At 54.3% G+C, this 16490-nt stretch overlaps 3 protein-coding genes across 3 annotated transcripts; 1 reads left to right on the forward strand and 2 right to left on the reverse strand.

Annotated features, from left to right (window-relative positions):
- Positions 1-17: 17 nt before the first annotated feature.
- On the reverse strand, positions 18-2425 carry PG994_008896 (uncharacterized protein; the record flags this gene model as incomplete). The annotated part of the gene is made up of 5 exons (XM_066860305.1): positions 18-101; positions 157-438; positions 578-1846; positions 1913-2172; positions 2359-2425. The coding sequence occupies 5 exons, from the start codon at positions 2423-2425 to the stop codon at positions 18-20; spliced, it is 1962 nt and encodes a 653-aa protein (XP_066713894.1).
- A 911-nt stretch (positions 2426-3336) lies between these two features.
- PG994_008897 (glycoside hydrolase family 39) lies at positions 3337-4964 on the forward strand (the record flags this gene model as incomplete). The annotated part of the gene is made up of 5 exons (XM_066860306.1): positions 3337-3515; positions 3574-3888; positions 3942-3959; positions 4016-4081; positions 4142-4964. 5 exons carry the CDS (start codon positions 3337-3339, stop codon positions 4962-4964), a joined length of 1401 nt encoding a protein of 466 aa, XP_066713895.1.
- A 4619-nt stretch (positions 4965-9583) lies between these two features.
- Positions 9584-10504, reverse strand: PG994_008898 (uncharacterized protein; the record flags this gene model as incomplete). Its single annotated transcript, XM_066860307.1, has 1 exon — positions 9584-10504. One exon carries the CDS (start codon positions 10502-10504, stop codon positions 9584-9586), a length of 921 nt encoding a protein of 306 aa, XP_066713896.1.
- Between the last annotated feature and the right edge of the window lie 5986 nt (positions 10505-16490).

Raw genomic sequence — 16490 nt, forward strand, 5'->3', positions numbered from 1 at the left:
TATATGATACCAAATATTTACGATTCGCTCAAGACTTCGGCCATGGCACGTGAAGCATGAGGCTCTGTGGCTACAGAGTGGACCGATTCCATGTTATAATCCTGAAAGTGTCAGCAAGTGATGGACATAGAGTAGAGCCTACGGGCTCCAACCTACCAGTAGGTCGAAATCGAACCCAAACAGTCCGAGGGTGTCCGTCCAATCCGGGCTGGTCTCCTCTGTCCACGCCGGCTCGAGATCCGTGGCTGGCTGGGAAACCTCCGCCGAGGCCAATCGAAGCATCTCCGAGCAGTCCTTCAGACATTGCGTCAGCCGCGCCATGGCCGCGGGCAGGGGGTTTGAGGAACCCGCCTCCAGCTCCTCGATATGAACCATGGCGGCCGACAGCAAGAAGTACCGCTTGCAGCTCGGCTGCCCCAGGGCGACGATCTGGCGCAGCTGCCGAGGATATGCCGGAGCGTGTCGATCAGGGGCTGTCGGCCAGCTCGCGACATCTGGATCAGGGGGTCGGCAGAAGCAGGCGCGGTTGGTTCGTTGGGCATTCGCAGGTCTCTTCCTCTTCGAGCTGGGTGACGACCTCGAGGCCCAAATGGACGATCACGTCCTGGCTCAGTGGCCCCTTGAACAGCCCGCTGCCCCGGATGGCCATGAGACAGAACTCGTCGGTGACCTCCTGAGGCAAGTTGAGTCCAGCGGCATGGGACGAAACGATCTGGCAGCACTCGAGACAGGTCTTCCTGGCGAGGTGGTACCAGGGATCCTTCCCTGCCTGGAGCGCGAATGGCCGATGTAGAAACAGTATGTACCGTCGTAGGTAGCTATCCAGGAACTTTCGATGGAACTCACAGGCGTCTCGGTCGCAGCCCTCGGTGCTGGGTAGTCTCGAATGAAAGAACGATGCGATATCACGACACTGCATTTTCAGTTCCTTCCCCAGCTCGATGGTCTCTTCATACGACAGCGGCTTTTGGACCCCATTCATCTTGCGCACGACATACAGACGACGCGCGAGTGACTTCTGTAGCAGGAGCTGGGTTGCCGAGTCGGTGAACTCCACAGCAGGACGGGCCTGGGGCAAGTCTTCAGAGTCTGGTCCGAATTCGGCGTCGTTCAAATTAGAGGGAGGACCGCAGTTGTAGTCATCCGCTGTGATAAGAAGCGGAAGAGTGGTATCCAGCGAAGCCATGACGGTGAGCTCAAGAACCGTATGCCAGATGCGGCGGCGCAGTTCCCGCTCGAAGGGGCCGTACACCAAGAAGCCATCGGGGTCCAGGTGCAGACCCAAGGACATGGCCAGCTTCATCAGCGCGTCTGTCGATATCGACGAGGCGCCACCCAAGGAACTGGCTTGACGGAGGAGGACGGCCAGACAAAAAGTCTGCACGCCATCGAGGCATCGTGCCGTCTTCTCCAGCGGGCCCATGAGCCACCACTGCACGGCATACAGCCAGCTCTTGGCGAGACCACGAATACGTCCCGACTCTGCCAGGTCTCGGTGGAAGATGGCGCCCAAGCCAAGGGCCATGGTCAGTTTCAATACGAAGCCTGTGCTAGGCCTTGTGCTTCCAGCCCAGTAGCTGTCATACTCTCTTTCGAACGCGGTCCTGTGCAAGACTCGGAAAATGGGCTCGAAGAAGCGCCAGTAGTTGGACAGCAGCTGATCACAGGTCGCTTTGGGTGGTAAAGTACGGGTCAGGTCGGGCAGTGGATCATGTAGCTCCAAGGTGCGATGGAGCTTGAGGGAGCTCCGTCGCGAAGCCACTTCCTTGGTCAGACTCGCCATCCCTTCTTGTAGCCCGTTTAGCGCCGTCGGGCCCAGGAACTGCAGCTTCTCCATGAGGTTGAACTAGTGTCACGTCAGCAATGAAGCAACGGGCGATCGGATTTGCTTTACCTGTGAGAGTGCATGCACCCAATGGGCCCGACCGAACAAGCGCGTCTTGTCGGTCTCCAGTGTTCCGATACGGATATGCGGCCGAGGAAACACGTCGGAAGATTTGTTGTTCTTGGCCTGATCTCCCGCGTTAGGCGGCTGATAACCCGCGGCATGGAATCGCTCTCTTCCGACTTTCATGGCCTCGAGGATCAGCCCCACCTCCGCCTGACTTTCCGGGTTGCCCGCAGGCTGGGGCGACTGCTGCGGAGCCTCGGACGATTCATCTTTCCTGGTCTCTGTGGAGTAGGAGCAGTGTAGTGCATCCCTCGAGCGTTTGCAGGTTCGGCATGGAAGCCCGCGGTCGCATCGAAGCTTCCTTTTTCTGCATTGCTCGCAGCTCTCTGTGATGTGTTGGAGTCAGTATTCCAGCCTGGAGTCAACATGCCCGAGGCGGAAAGGGGGTGAAACATGGCATGGCGTACTGGGTGCGCGTCGGCGGGCTCGTCGCACAGAGACTTCCACTATCTCCGGAGCCTCGGGGTCGGTCATTGTGTGTCTTGGGATCTCGGCCACCAACTTGAAAACTCCTTGGTGATGATGCGAAAGAAGAGGGACAGATCTGGAACATCTCGGGAGGATTGAAGTCGGCCGTGGGAATGCCGAGAAAAGCTCGGGATTAAGAGGGCCGACCTCGGGTTTTTAGAGATCCAAGCTCGGCCCCGAGATTTGGGGGCCAAAACTAAGATCCCCCACTAACTCGCCCCCAAATTGACGCCTAAACATTTCAGTGCTTACTGTGGAGTATATCACTGGACACCGGATTAGTATGTTCGGCTAATATGCTACAGTAATAAGTTGGAAGTGTGCGTTTACTGCGTCCAAGTAAGCCATTACAGAGGCCGCATTACCATGCCGAAGAATCCAGTTAACCTTCAGACCATTCATTCGATCAAGTACCTGCATTCATTCGGCTGTAGCAAAGCTCATCGACTAAGTGATCGAGTAAGCTATAAGTTACTAGCCATCCAGCGAAGTGACGCTCCGGCGGGGAAGAAGTTCAGGGTCAAAGACCGTTCCCGTCCGGAGACAGGCAATCCCGCCAATCCTACTGCCTACATCCCCGCACGCCGGGGGGCCAGTGCCTTGTGTTGCATCGGATTGTACCCCGCGACGGCTGTTCTCTTCCCTGGCGTGACATCATCCTACCCTTCAGCACTACTTACGGTTCGAGATTGATAGCCTGCTGCTCCGGAAGATGTCGTTGCGCTCCACCACGAGGCCTTATAGAAGCCCCTCTTATTGCGTCGGCATATGGAAGGTACCGGGATATTACAGTACAACATGCAAGATGTGCATCTTATAAGAAGGCGTGACCGCGTTGACCGAGCAGTTCGGCCAGGCCACCTAGGTATTGGCCATCAAGCCTCTACATATATGCTGGCTCCTGAACCACGCTCAACATGCAACTCATCCTCCCATTGACGACGCTAGCCACGGGGGCCATTGCCGGAGCTGTGCTCCCTCGGGACTCCACCACGGCTGTCATAGATCTCTCTGTTACTAGGGGCGATCCGCAGCACTGGGCCTCGGGCTTCATCTACGGCATCCCTGACAATGAGGACCAGGTTGCCCAGCACTGGTACCTAGCTCTGACTATCCACATATCTGAGGATACCGACTAAAGGTAATTGCACCAGGTACGAAGACATCGGCTTCCGATGGGGCCGCACTGGCGGCGCTCAGTACGGCGCCCCGAAGCGTGGATGGAACTGGGGCCGGACCGAGTACCAAGGCCGGCTGCAATCGACGCTGTCCAACTACCGCAGCATGCGCAAGGTTGGGGCCGAGTGTATCATCTATCCGCATGATATCTGGGGCACCGACTCGTTAAACTCGACAAGCTACTGGCCGGGAGACAATGGAAACTGGCAGCCCTACGAGGCATTTGTGAAAGCCTTGATGGACGACCTTGCTTCCAACAACGCCCTCGAGGGTCTTGTGTGGGATATCTGGTGAGTTGAGATCAACAAGAGAATGGCAATCCGACTAATAATGCCTGTTATAGGAACGAACCAGACGTTGAGTAAGCGTTTTTGGATTCCCAATTCCCCATAAGTAACCACCACTAATGCAACCAAGGGTATTCTGGAAGCGCGACACGCAGCGGTGGATTGATCTCTACATTCGAACCCACAAGATCCTCCGGTGAGCCCTCCGCCATGTTCGATTCCCCGTCGCTGAATAATATGCTAACACCAAAACCAGCGCCGACTCCCGGTTTGAAAACGTGCCCATCACGGGCCCGAGTCTCGCCTGGCGCCCCATGAGCAGCAACAAGTGGTGGACCGCGTGGCTGCAGGCCATCGCCGACGCCGGCACCGTGCCGGACCAGTACTCGTACCACCTCGAGGGCGACCTCAATGCCGCGGACAACGACCCGCAGTACACGAACCAGTCGCTCGGCGCGCTGCTGCAGCAGCACAACCTGCCGGCGCGCCAGGTCAGCATCAACGAGTACGCCGCCTTCGACGAGATGGTGCCGTCGGGCTACGCCTGGTGGATCGCCCGCCTCGAGCGCTTCGACTGGATCGGCCTGCTGGGCAACTGGCAGGGCGGCACCACGCTGCACGACCTGTTCGCCAACCTGCTGACCAAGTCGCGCAACCCGCGCGACTACGCCGCCTCGGACTATGCCGCCGCGCCCGGGTACCACGTCTACCGCTACTACGCGCGCAACATGACAGGCGTGCGCGCCGGCACGACCGGATCCAGCGATGGCCGGTTCGACGTCTACGCGACGCTCGACGGCGAGGATCGCGTCCGCGTGCTGGCGGGGCCCAAGGTCCGCGCCGGGCAGTGGGCGGTGCAGGTCGAGGGGCTCGCGGCTGCAGGCTACGCCGACGCGGCCGGGTCGGTCGAGGTCGAGGCTTGGGAGTTTCAGGGGTCTAACGCGTTCGCGGTCACGGGGCCGCCCGCCTACAAGGGGGTCAAGACGTACCAGTACTCGTCCGGGTCGGTGACCATTCCCGTTTCCCAGTCGAACAACTATACAGCCCATGCATTTGAATTCGCTGTGAAGAAGGGCTAGCGGAGAATACGAAGCTGCAAAAGTGGTTATAGGTTAGGGGTTTGGGCCAAGTGTGGTTTCAGTTGCGGAGTTAAGATGTGACAAGACGGACAGCTGTAAAGAAAATTCACTGCCCCTTGCTGAGATTTCCGTTTTTGCTTAAGAATGATAGTAAAAGTGTGCTGGTTTCGAAGAAGAGGCAAGGGATACATCCCGAGGAGACGCAATTGCTCAGTCTATGCTCTAATAAACACTCATAATCACCACAAATCCCAAAGCTTGTATCAGGAACTTCTTCATCTTGCAGCGCTCTGGCAATATCTTCAGAGCAGAAGCTTTAACAGTCCACAATAATCAACCTGCTGCCGTTCGGATCATGAAATGAGTTTTGCTGCGATGTAGCGCTGCGATATATCTTGGCTATTCTTGGTGTCATTCTTGATATAACAGCTGCCATTATACTTGTCTGTCGCGTAGGAGACATCTACGGCAAAATTGGAGCCGGCCACGGGTTAGTCAAGGCAACCAAGGCTTGTCGGGGTAGTCCCTGTCGCAGGTCAGTGTGAATGACCTGGTCTCGGAGCTGATGACTACGGCCTGGGTCTTGCCGTTGAGATTGGGGCAGTCGAGCGCAACGGAGAAGACGCCTGAGGGTAGGTATGCTTAGATACGACGATGTCGTGGATGAACTGCCGGAGGTTTCTGGGGCGGTGGAAGGACACGCGGACGCTCTCCTGATTCGAGATGACAAAGGGTTACTATATAAGCCAGTCTTGGGGAAAAGGGAAGGTAGTACAGCCCGGCTCTGTCTGTGCTGGTCTCGATACAATTTAGGGAAACCACACATACTGGACTGCTAAAGACCCGCCCGCGGCACCACCAACAGCGGCACCGATGACGAGGAGACCCAAAACCACGGAGAAGATGAATATCGATCTCTTAATCCCGCAAATGCTTCTGGCCCTCTCATCGTGTGGTGGATGGTGGGCGCCAACCTGGGAGGCTGACGACAACGTTGCATAGTCGGCACGAGGGAGGGTTTCTGCTGGGCCACCGTATGCCGAGCTGTATGAATGCGGAAACTGGTGGTTTGAATGGGAGTAGTCATGCAGACGCACAACTTCAGGTGGCACAGACTCGGGCTTGCGGAGTGGCTCCGGCGCCTCATTTTCATGCATAGCTCCGGCGATCTTGAGACGAGAGGTAATTATATTCCAGAAACGAGGAGTCTACGAAACAACAAAACCAAAGTAGAAGGGCCTAGGGGCTTCTGCAAAGAAACTGGGCATATTGCAGTACGGTCCTCGGTCACACAAGGACAAGGGTAGGCAATTGGGTGTGACAATTGACTCTGGCTCTGGAACACCATCACTCCTGGAAAATCCCACAGGCCCAACGTTCCATGGGACCCAACGGCGTGGCTGACCAAGGCAGTAGGGTGAAGTGTCAGGAGACTGCCATCACGACAGACATCTGACATGCAGCCCCTTTGTGGGCTGCCCTGGAAGGCAGCCATCCGCCGGTGATGATGGAGTACAACAGAAAAGGCGTCAGTCGGCAATTACCTCACGTTTCACAGCAAATGAACTTTCCCGATCGGAACGAGCGATCGATTTTGGACGTGACACCGGTACTGCTTATTTCCTGACGGCCACGATCACCCGGGGGTCCGGTGCCAGGTGGGTGCTATCTGGTTCAAATCTCGGCTGTTTTGGACTACTGTAACGGCAAATACCGAAGAAAGGGTACCCATAGTGGTACAGTACAAAGCCAGTGAGAGCCCTAGGAGCCGATCTCAAATCCGTATCTTTTCACCTTCAGGGGGATACGGGTATGGGCCCACCATGTCAATTGTAAAGATAGCTCTCTATCACTGAACCACGAGGTTTTATATTAAGCCATGATTTAGTAGTTGACTTGCTAGTTCTGTGACGTTAATAGATACGTATGGCGATTTTTCACTCCAGATCAACCCTAGCAGTCGTCGGCCTTGTATGTAGATTCAGGAATAAAATGTTTTGACAGGCCCTGTCTTACACGGCACAGTCTTTCTTGTATAATTTGTCAGGATGCGCCTTCTTGGTTACAATCTTCCACTCATGGAATGCACCCTCCTATCAAACGCTCCCTAATGTCGTGTAGAGGTAGCAAAAAAACGTTGGCTAGGCCCCAGGGGCAAACAAAAACCTGAATAAACTAGTGCCCAGCTGACAGATTTGTTTTTGATGTAAAGCCACCATTCACTTTATCGAAATAGGAAACAAAATAATAGCTTTAGAGCACTCTGGGGAATTAAGGGGTTGTCAGAATGGTTTTCAAGGGGCAGATATCCGAGTCACTTGAGACCTAACCGATGACTCCATGGTAGCACTTGATTTATCACTTTATTGGATACTTGATAATTCACCTGTTCAGGTTTTCACCATCAGTTCATTACCACCTGGAGCAGCGCCTATATCGAATGATTGGCCCTCCTGCTTAGCTAAGTATATGACTGAACTCTCATCGCACTCACGCCACGACATCGATGGTACGCGTGATGATGTCAGCCACCAATTACCTGCCTCTTCTGTAATAAAAACCAGGACATTTGTGTTTCTAAACTAATGAGCCAGTTAATTAACCGGTGGCGGCCTGACATGTGTGTGGCTGGTCTCAATCTGAATTTAAGTTCGGACGAAACCGTTGAACCAATGCTGCCGCCTCCCCAAACTACAAATTTGCTAAAGTGCTGATGGTAGTATCAGTACAGGATCGTGGAGCAAGTACGTGGCGTCTTCATCGCGGCCGCCACACGGCCCATTCGCGGGCTAAACTCCCGCCCGTCTCACTCTTTCGTGCCCCTCTCCTCCGCCGCCGCCCCCCCTCGCCGCTGAGACAAGCTCGGTTCTAATTTTTGGAGAATAAGTATTTAGCTGTTCGTCGGGGGTCGGGAAGGGGTAAGAGAAAAGAAGAAGAAAAGCTAACCATCGATATTTTCACCATTGGTTCTGTCGGAGAGACAGTTCGAGCCCCTTTTTGGGCTGGGCGGCCACGTCATTGAGAAATGGCACAATGAAAAGCCCTGAGGAGCAAGCTTCAGAAGTAAATCTAGCCATGCTCTAGTGGTGTCCACGGCCCATTCCTCTGACTCGATGCTATAATAAAGTCTATCTCTAATCGGGAAATACACGTAACCCCTATATGCCCTCTTCCAGTGTCAGTGATGGATTCCAAAAGGATCGTTCCAGAACCAGGTAAAATCCTCTAACTAATTAGGGCAGCACCGTCGAGGTAAGCAGGCCATACTCAGAGATCCGTAGCTGCATACATCATGTCTTCACATGACTCATGATGCTTATTCCCCCTCCCCCAACCCAGACAAAACGCCATGCGCCATGCCATGATCAGACGAACTTCTCCAAATCAAGCATGACTTTAAGCCTCTTTCCCAGCCTCTCTCTCCTCCTTATTCCTCCTTCCCACGCCGCCGAAAAAGGGCCCGAGCACAGAGCTAGTTCGTTGGCAGGCACGTGTGGTTGGCATGCTAGGGGAGGAAGGAAGGAAGAAGGAAGGGCAGAATCGAGAAGGAAGCTAATGAGTCTGTAAAGAAACCGAGAATGCTTCAAGTGGTGCCCCTTGATCCGTTGATTGTTCGATTCCGATCCCATCCAATCCCAAGACCGAATCAAGCAATTCCCACGAGACTAGTGACTCGGTATCAGACAATGACTTCTTTTCCCTCAAGCAAATCTTGCGCATCTTGACACAAGGGGCTGTATGTATATCATATACCTAGCAGCAACGCAATCGGCCCTGTACTGCAATAAGCAACGTCTATCAAGCCCGCCCCAGACCGTTGGCGATACAGAAACCTTGATAAACGCCTCAGCTAGCCCCTCATTGGTTAGGTCACAGTAACCTCCTTCCCTAGTCGTGACCCTACTTGCCGATCTCCCGCTTCCTCGACGTCATCAAGGGGTTGTGGCAGCAGCTCGTGATACAGGCGGAATTCGGGCGCTAGGCAAAGTGCTTGCCGAACAAGTGTGGGCAGTAGTCACAACAAGCAGTTGATATCAGTTAAAGTCGAGATTAGAGACAATGTCACAAATGAGCGAGGTTGAAGAAGATGTGGATGTGAGCGATAGATCACGAGAAGACTCGCAGTTTGATAGATAATTTAGAGACACTACCAGCTATCCAGTAGCCGCCTGTAGCATCGCCAGATCTCTACTACCATGGGTGTGTACCTCATAGGTAACCGCTCCTTCGATCCAGCAGTAACAAGTAATACATGACCGAGGCGGGCAGAAGAACAGAAACGAGCCCGGCATGTTCTCTTCAGCGACCGTGTGGCACTGGTCTTTCGTCTAACCAGTTTACCTCCTCCTTTGTGTGAAAATCCATTGAAACGACCGTGTTGTGCGCCTCGCAATGCAATGATGAAAAACCTCCAAACCAGCCTCGGCGCACTACCGTCGTCTTGGTATCATGGTAGGCGCGGGCTTTTGTAGTCAGAACTCCGTTGTTGTTCAAAAGTAAAGTAAAATCCCCATGTCAAAACGACCGTGTATGCTGTTGTGTGATATGACCCTCTTCCGCGTCCGTATGCTCCCAGAACGACCAGAACGAAGGGGGCATGTAAAAAGAAGACATTAACATTAATCGGGGTTGGCAATGTACAAGCGACCCGAGGTGAGGGTCATCTTTCGATCGTCCACGCTTCCGCGTCTCTTCAATTCTTCGGGATTTTTGACGCTCTTCTCTCTCGTGAGGGCGGCGTTTAGTAGACTGTTGCTAGCCAGCTTGGCGGCGCTGGGCGCCTTCAGCTCGGGCAGCGCGTCAGCCTTCTCGGCACTGCTGCCACTGCGTGTGCTGTGAGCCCGACCCAACTCTCCGGCGTCATCGCCCACCTGGAACTCCGGCTGCTCCTCTGCTAAGCTGCCTCGTCGTTCTGGGGTATCGCCGGGGCTCCATTTTCTGCCGCTTTGGGATGCCATGCCACTGGAAGAGCGATAGGCGGCAGTACCGCGACGACCGCTGTTGGTGCTGCTGCGACCGCTGCTCCCCGTCCTACGGTGGTGCAAGCGCTGTGCAGTCAGATCCTCTTCGTCGCTGTCCTCGCCCTCGACCTCGGTGGCACTCAGACGCATGGGCACACCGCCAACGCCAATGTAGTTGTTCTCGGGGGTGTAGCCGACGACGCCAGGCTTGCCGTGGTGGCGGATCTTGGCAGCGACCTTGGCGGTGCTGCTCATGCCCGTCGAGGTGCGGCCATGGCTGATGACGCTGGTCACTTCCTTGTTCGCTCGCTGCTTGGCAGCACGCTGTTGGGCCTGCAAGCGAGGGTCTTCGTACTGTGATCGATCGCACCAGACGGTGGCCTTTTGCTTGCGCAGAAGGGTAACGTAGCTAGAGGGCTGACCGCTTCCGGATCGAGAAGAGGTGCTCCGACGCGGCAGATCGCTCGTGGGGGAGGTGCGAAAGGCGGGGGGAGGATTGCTGGAGACGGTGCTGAAGGTGTTGACCGAGGGCGAGCGACGGTTGTGGCCCATTCCGGGCGGTGGTTGTTGTAGATGCATTGGTGCGGGAGCTTGTATTTGTGGTGGGAATACAGAGGAAGAAGTTGTTCTGGTGCGAGAATGGCCGTAGATTTGAGGGGACGGATCCAGAGGTCTCCTCCGCTCCCCTAACATCGTAGTGGCGCGTGGATTGGAATGTGCGAGGGGGTGGTGCAGTTTAATGTCTGGGTAGGATCTGGTTGGCCCCTCGGCTGGCGCAAGGTTCGGGCGAGAACAAAGGTGCGTGTCTTGGTTTTCTCTGGCGTTTGGTACACTAGAGCGGTTCGCCGGAAAAGGGATCTGCGAGATATTTTGGGAGAGGCGGCTGCTGCGAGGTCGCTCTCAGAAATCCTTTGTCTCGTACTCTCCGTTGGGGGAAAAGTGCAGGCATGGGAAATTGGCCACAAAATAGTCTTGCGGTGCTGGGCTGGGCAGACTTTGGGCTGACGGGAATGTCCACCACGACTTGCTTCTGGCGGGCACGTACGGTGCTGTACTTGTACTGGACGATCAATGGTTTGGTCGACGGGCCGGGACAATCAGAAACAGTGGATCGGTCTCAGTCAATCGAGTGCTAAATGATTTGCACTATTCACCGGATGAATTGGTTTGATGTATGATGAGTGAGTTGATCCCGAGTCACAGCAACATGGAAGAGGAATAGAGTGAGAGAGGAAACAGTCGAGTAACAGCAGTCGGTCGGTAGTGGTGGTGATATGTATCAATTGTATTCGACCTGACCCGTCCGGTCTTTGTGGGTGGATGCAATGCAAGCACAGCAAGCACCAAAGCAAGCTGAGAGGGAGGAAAAGAGGGAAATCAACGTTGCATGGCCCTTGTCCTTGGATTGGCTTGGAGTGGACTGGGGCTCGGTGTATCTATTCGTACCGTACAGTGTCGGCCCAGCAGCCCATATACTGGGGAGCCCTGTCCAAAGCACCCACAGTAGGTAGCCCACGTTCCTCTGCTGGTGCTGTGCTGTGTGCCGCCGCCGGATGATGCTATGCTGTGTGCTAAGATACCTGCTGCGATAAAAAGGGCATTGGAGACCTGGAATTGGCTGCGGTAGTGGGCTGACAGGCGCCAGAGTGGGGAGGGGCCAAGAGCAATCAATAAGCGTCAAATCGACTAGAGATGGAACTGGAAACCGCAATCAATTACCTCGTACAGCTAGTAGCCGGAAAGTACATGCACTTATTAGTGGCCAAAGATGCTTTCTTCGTTTTTTCTTTCGTTCTTTCGAGTGGGGGAACGAGGTGAGGTCTCCAACAATTGTTTACAGCGAAGACAAGAAAAGATACATAGCCCCGATAATATCCTCAAGTGCCCGCAGGACTGGCCAGGACTGATGAAGGACTGCACCGGTAACCTGGGAGGCCTGACGTCCGGCGTTGCTGCTAATTCCTCTGAAAACCTTCGCGTCCCAATCGCGGCCGGGATGCCAGCAGTACCAAAACGGACAGTGAGACAGCCCGAGCCTGTCTCTAGGGGTGACAATCAATCCCCAAGCTTGGGTATCCCACAGTCAGAAACTTTTCCTTCTGTTGGATTCTCCGCCCTGCAGCCGCTTGGGGATTCGAGACTGTCACAGTGTAGGTAGGTGACGGTCATCTACATATTAAGGTATCTCTATCTGAAGTATGCATGTATTATGTATGATACGGCAAAGCTCCCGTCGTGCGGCGTGCCGTTCATGCCGCCTACACAGTCTTCTTCGACTTCGAGCTTGGTTGTTTGTATGAAGCGCGAAGGCGCCTCGCGCAAGGGGAAAAAAACAGGTTTGAGAAGACAAGACGGTCGATACAACCGGACCAATCGAGGCTTCTAGTATAGTGTGGTTGATGTAATAAATCATCCATCGCGCCTCGTCAATCCGAAATAATAAATCCCGATCTTAACTGTGACGTTTGCGGTAATTAGCTGGCAGCGGGGTGTTGTTGAGGTTGATCTCTAACAAAAAAAGGGCCTCGGTGGTGAAGTCCAGCTCCCCAGCCAAGCGCTCCCCAGCAATAAAGGGTTCAGTGCAGGGAACGGATAGCTGACGGCGAGGCACGGAGGACCCTGGATCTGACGTAGATCTCTGTCCGCCGTCTCTGTCCTCCCTCTTCCCGCTCTATGGGCGTTTCACCTCACACCGTGTTGGGAAAATACGAATTTGTGAGGCAAGTGTTGAGACAGACGGCCATGAGACTGTGGCTGTATCGGGCGGGGATGCCGAGAGGTGGTGCGGCTACTACCCTCTCAGCCTTTTTTTTTTTACAGCCCTTTTTTTACTTATCCACCTCGTGTCTGTCTGTACCAAAACCAACACACCCGACCACCGATCTGATAACTCGTTTAGGCCAAAGAGCCGGGCCCAAGAAGGCGAGAGATTCAGTGTGCCGCCTACCGAACGTGCGGGGGAGGAGAAGAGGAGGCGAGGAAGAGGCGAGAAGAGAGAATCACTGCCTGTCTTTTCTCGGGCCTTCTGGTCAAGTGGTGATGTGATAAACCTAGGCCACCTAGGCCAAGCGAATAGACTTTAACGACAGGGGTGTGCGAACAGACGTTGTTACACGGTGTACTTGGCCACTACCTACTTCCCATGCGTGCTACACAATGCTTGCTTGCTGGGCAGCCTGGGCTAGGCTACCTGGGCCTCCACTTGCCAGCTAGCGTGAGAGAAGCAGTGCAGCTATGGGAATGTGGTCAAGATGGGAATCCCGATTTGATGAACATCCATACCTGTACGCTGATACTTGTGTCGTGAGTTACATCTCAGGCTGGCTCAGGTGTGCAAGCTCTCGGCCGGGTGACCCTGGCTGGCTGGATGAACACACATTCCTGCTAGTTCGACCAGCCTGCCAGCCAGCTAACCCCAATCCTTGGCCGGTTTTGTTTATGTTTACATGATACTCGGCCATGCATTGGCTGGGTTCCCCTCGAGTCAAAGAGAAACACGGCGACGATGCCGTCACATAGATTGCTGGCACAGGTCCCTCTGCTATGCACCGCCATTGCGGTCGTTATGTGGACGACGGACATTAGCTGACAACTAGCTGAACCGGGGCCGAGTGAAACGTCGTGACGTCCTGCTAGTTTTTTCTGTTTCTTTTTCCAGGTCGACGAGCTAAGGTATGATGTCGAGACCTGTGCGCAAAGGCCAGAGGCTGGCCATTGTGCCCGGCCAAGAGCGGGCCCCGCGCCCATTGACACTGTGCCCCTGGCCCTTAATCAAGTCACCTACCCACTTCGGTTGATGAATTCATTCGTTCATTTCATCCGAGAGAGAGGAAATAGAACAGGGAGGAAAAGGAACGTCCGGCATCGAAACTTCAATAGTCGAGACAGTACAGCAGTAGTCGAGAGGTGCCGGCGTGATGGATGCTAGACTAGATGCTTGCAGCGGCTGGGCGTGCGGGTTTCTGGGGCTCCGGAGTCGAGACCGCCTCAGTAATCAACCCTGCTGGCCGCGATACATACAGCAGCGCATGCATGCAAAATGCAGCCAAGCGGAGAATGATTGTGGAAGCCCTCCGATATCTGGTTGGATTTGGCCATCATTTCAGCTCTCCTCGTGGCTTATCCATTACCGTATCCGGATAATGGCCCAGCGATTGGGCGGCTAGGTACATATACACCTACTGTTTGTGGATGTCAATCAATACCTATCATCACCAGTCGACGGCACAGTAACGGAGATGGTTGACTGAGATAAGCAGTCAGCATTCGTCAACTGCATGAAAATATCATCATCACTTACCATCGACTGATGTTGGGAAGCTCAAGAAAGACATTGCAGGATGTTCATGCAATGCCGTTGCTTGGAACACTCAATCATCCACCCAGAGCTTCCGTTGTACCAAGTGGGAATACCAAATGCCGCACAAGGACGAATTCTATCGCATTGTCTCACCCGATAGCGTTCATGTACAGTAGACGGCCTGACAGCTTGTTTCTTTCGAGTCTGTTTGCTGACCGCAGCTGGTGTACTCACGTCATATCGGAACTCGAAACCTGGTGCTTAAACCACGGAGTAAAACCGCTACCAAACTTTGGTTTTGGGTGGTTTAATGACGAGGAGAGATATAATATCGAGGGGCACATATGACACAGCATGACAGTAGCGAGAGTAGCCAACAACTCCTGGGACTTCTGTCCTGGGCACACGCCGCCGAGCAAGGTGGTGCCGGACCACAGCTTATTTCTCCCGAAATGGCCCAGCAAAAATGTCAGACATCCACTCCGGCTTTAGTACATATCCTTACGACGGACGGGGATGCTCTTATCGTAGGTGTGTAGCAGCAGCAGAAGCAGCAGCAGCAGCAACAGAGCAGCAGGCTGACTGTGACTGGGCTTACGCGCATAACCGCAAACCTCACCCTTGAAACGCCCTGCTCCCGCGCGGATGCCCAGAGATCAGCGTTGGAGAGTGGTCAGATAGTAGCTTGCAGAGCACCATGCACTCAATTCAACCTCTTCTTCCAAGTAACAAGAAACAGACACGTCAATGCAGACACCTGCTCAAGGTTTCAATGGTCAAGTGCCGTTGGTGATCTCTGGGGCCATCCCCATGGCGAGCAGGCGGTCAGAGGTTTGGGTGGTATTGCTGCTGCAAGCTGTATGTATGCAGTGGCTGCTGCTGCTTGCTGCATGCCCTAGGTTCGCTATCAGTGAACTGCAAGCCCCGGTGCAAGCGAGCAGCACCTAACCTACATAGGAACAATTGACATGCAGCCTTGTCGAGGGCCAAGAAAGAGCCGGGAACTTGTCATCCTCTTGGCTCTTCTTCCCCGCACCATTCCCATCCTCCAAAGTATCATTCGAGGTACATTTCACGATGGTGGCCGTTGGGTGTGTAGTACCGGAGAGATTGAGCTCTAGTGAATGTGAGCGTGCCATGGCCCACAGGGGGCCCTGGGTGCTGCCCCGCACTCGTCTCGTTCGAGCGCCTGGCTTATCTGAGCAGACGGCGCGTTGATCATGGTCCGCTCATCGTACGTCCCATGCGGGAATCGCGCGGGCTGGGGAGGATAATTTGGTCCGGAACGGAACTGCGGACATGTTCGACATCCAATGTCAGATCCATCCTCACAATCTGCAATCTATGGCAGGCAAATAGGACGAATATGCAAGGCTGTCTGTCCTCTTGTTAGCCTGGGGTTCTCCCACGTGCTGCCCTCCCTGCTCCTTGTGCCAGACCGACAGCAACATACGACAAGGAGGAGTTGAAACTTTCCAGTCTCTCGTTTCTCGTCGTTTCGTCTTCCACTCTGTCATCCGGTCATCCATGTCTCCGTCTCTCCGTCTCTCTCTCTCTTTCCATTCCATTCCTGTTTATCGGTCGCGCTTCGCCGGCTCCACCGCACCGGAGGTTAACCCCCACCGCTGCCCGGGTACTGTGCAGACTGTGCTGTTGTACTTCTGGGAATGGCGCAATATTAATAACACCGCGATGTTATAGAGACACTAATAACCACTAAGAGGCTCCGACACTACTGTAAACAAGGTCGCGACAGAGAACCCACCCGAAAAACTAAAGAGCGGGATGACGTCCTAGACGATTGAACTGGAAGAATGTTCTACTGTATGTTCTCTGGGACTACCAAACATAACTCGGCCGCGAGAAGCCGTAGCCGAGTTTCACCAACGCGCGCCAATTGAACGGGCTAGAGAAGAAGCTGGAGAAAGGTGCACTGCTGCAATGCAGAGAACGCGCGATCACGAATAGCCTACCGACACCAGGATCCGCGAGCGAAAGCCTGCATTACTGTCGAGTCCGTTGCCCTTCGTCCCTGGCCTAAGTGCAACGCTGCAAGGCACACGAAACTTGGCATCCCAGGCGGGTCAGCCAACTTTTCGGACTCGATTCACACCCACTCGAAGGAGAAGATCTCGTAACCTGTTACTTGATGCGTGAACACGTCTCCTTTCAGGAGAATGCGTTGGCTGTTCAGGAGAACACCTGACCGCTGGAACCTCGTGACGGAGACTGGAGAAGATCTGCGCGTCTCGTTGCCGCTTCACC

The sequence above is a fragment of the Apiospora phragmitis genome, assembly GCF_038363925.1.
Source record: "Apiospora phragmitis strain CBS 135458 chromosome Unknown utg000008l:1.0-3514335.0:1.0-3519231.0, whole genome shotgun sequence".
In the NCBI taxonomy this organism is placed as follows: Eukaryota; Fungi; Ascomycota; class Sordariomycetes; order Amphisphaeriales; family Apiosporaceae; genus Apiospora; species Apiospora phragmitis.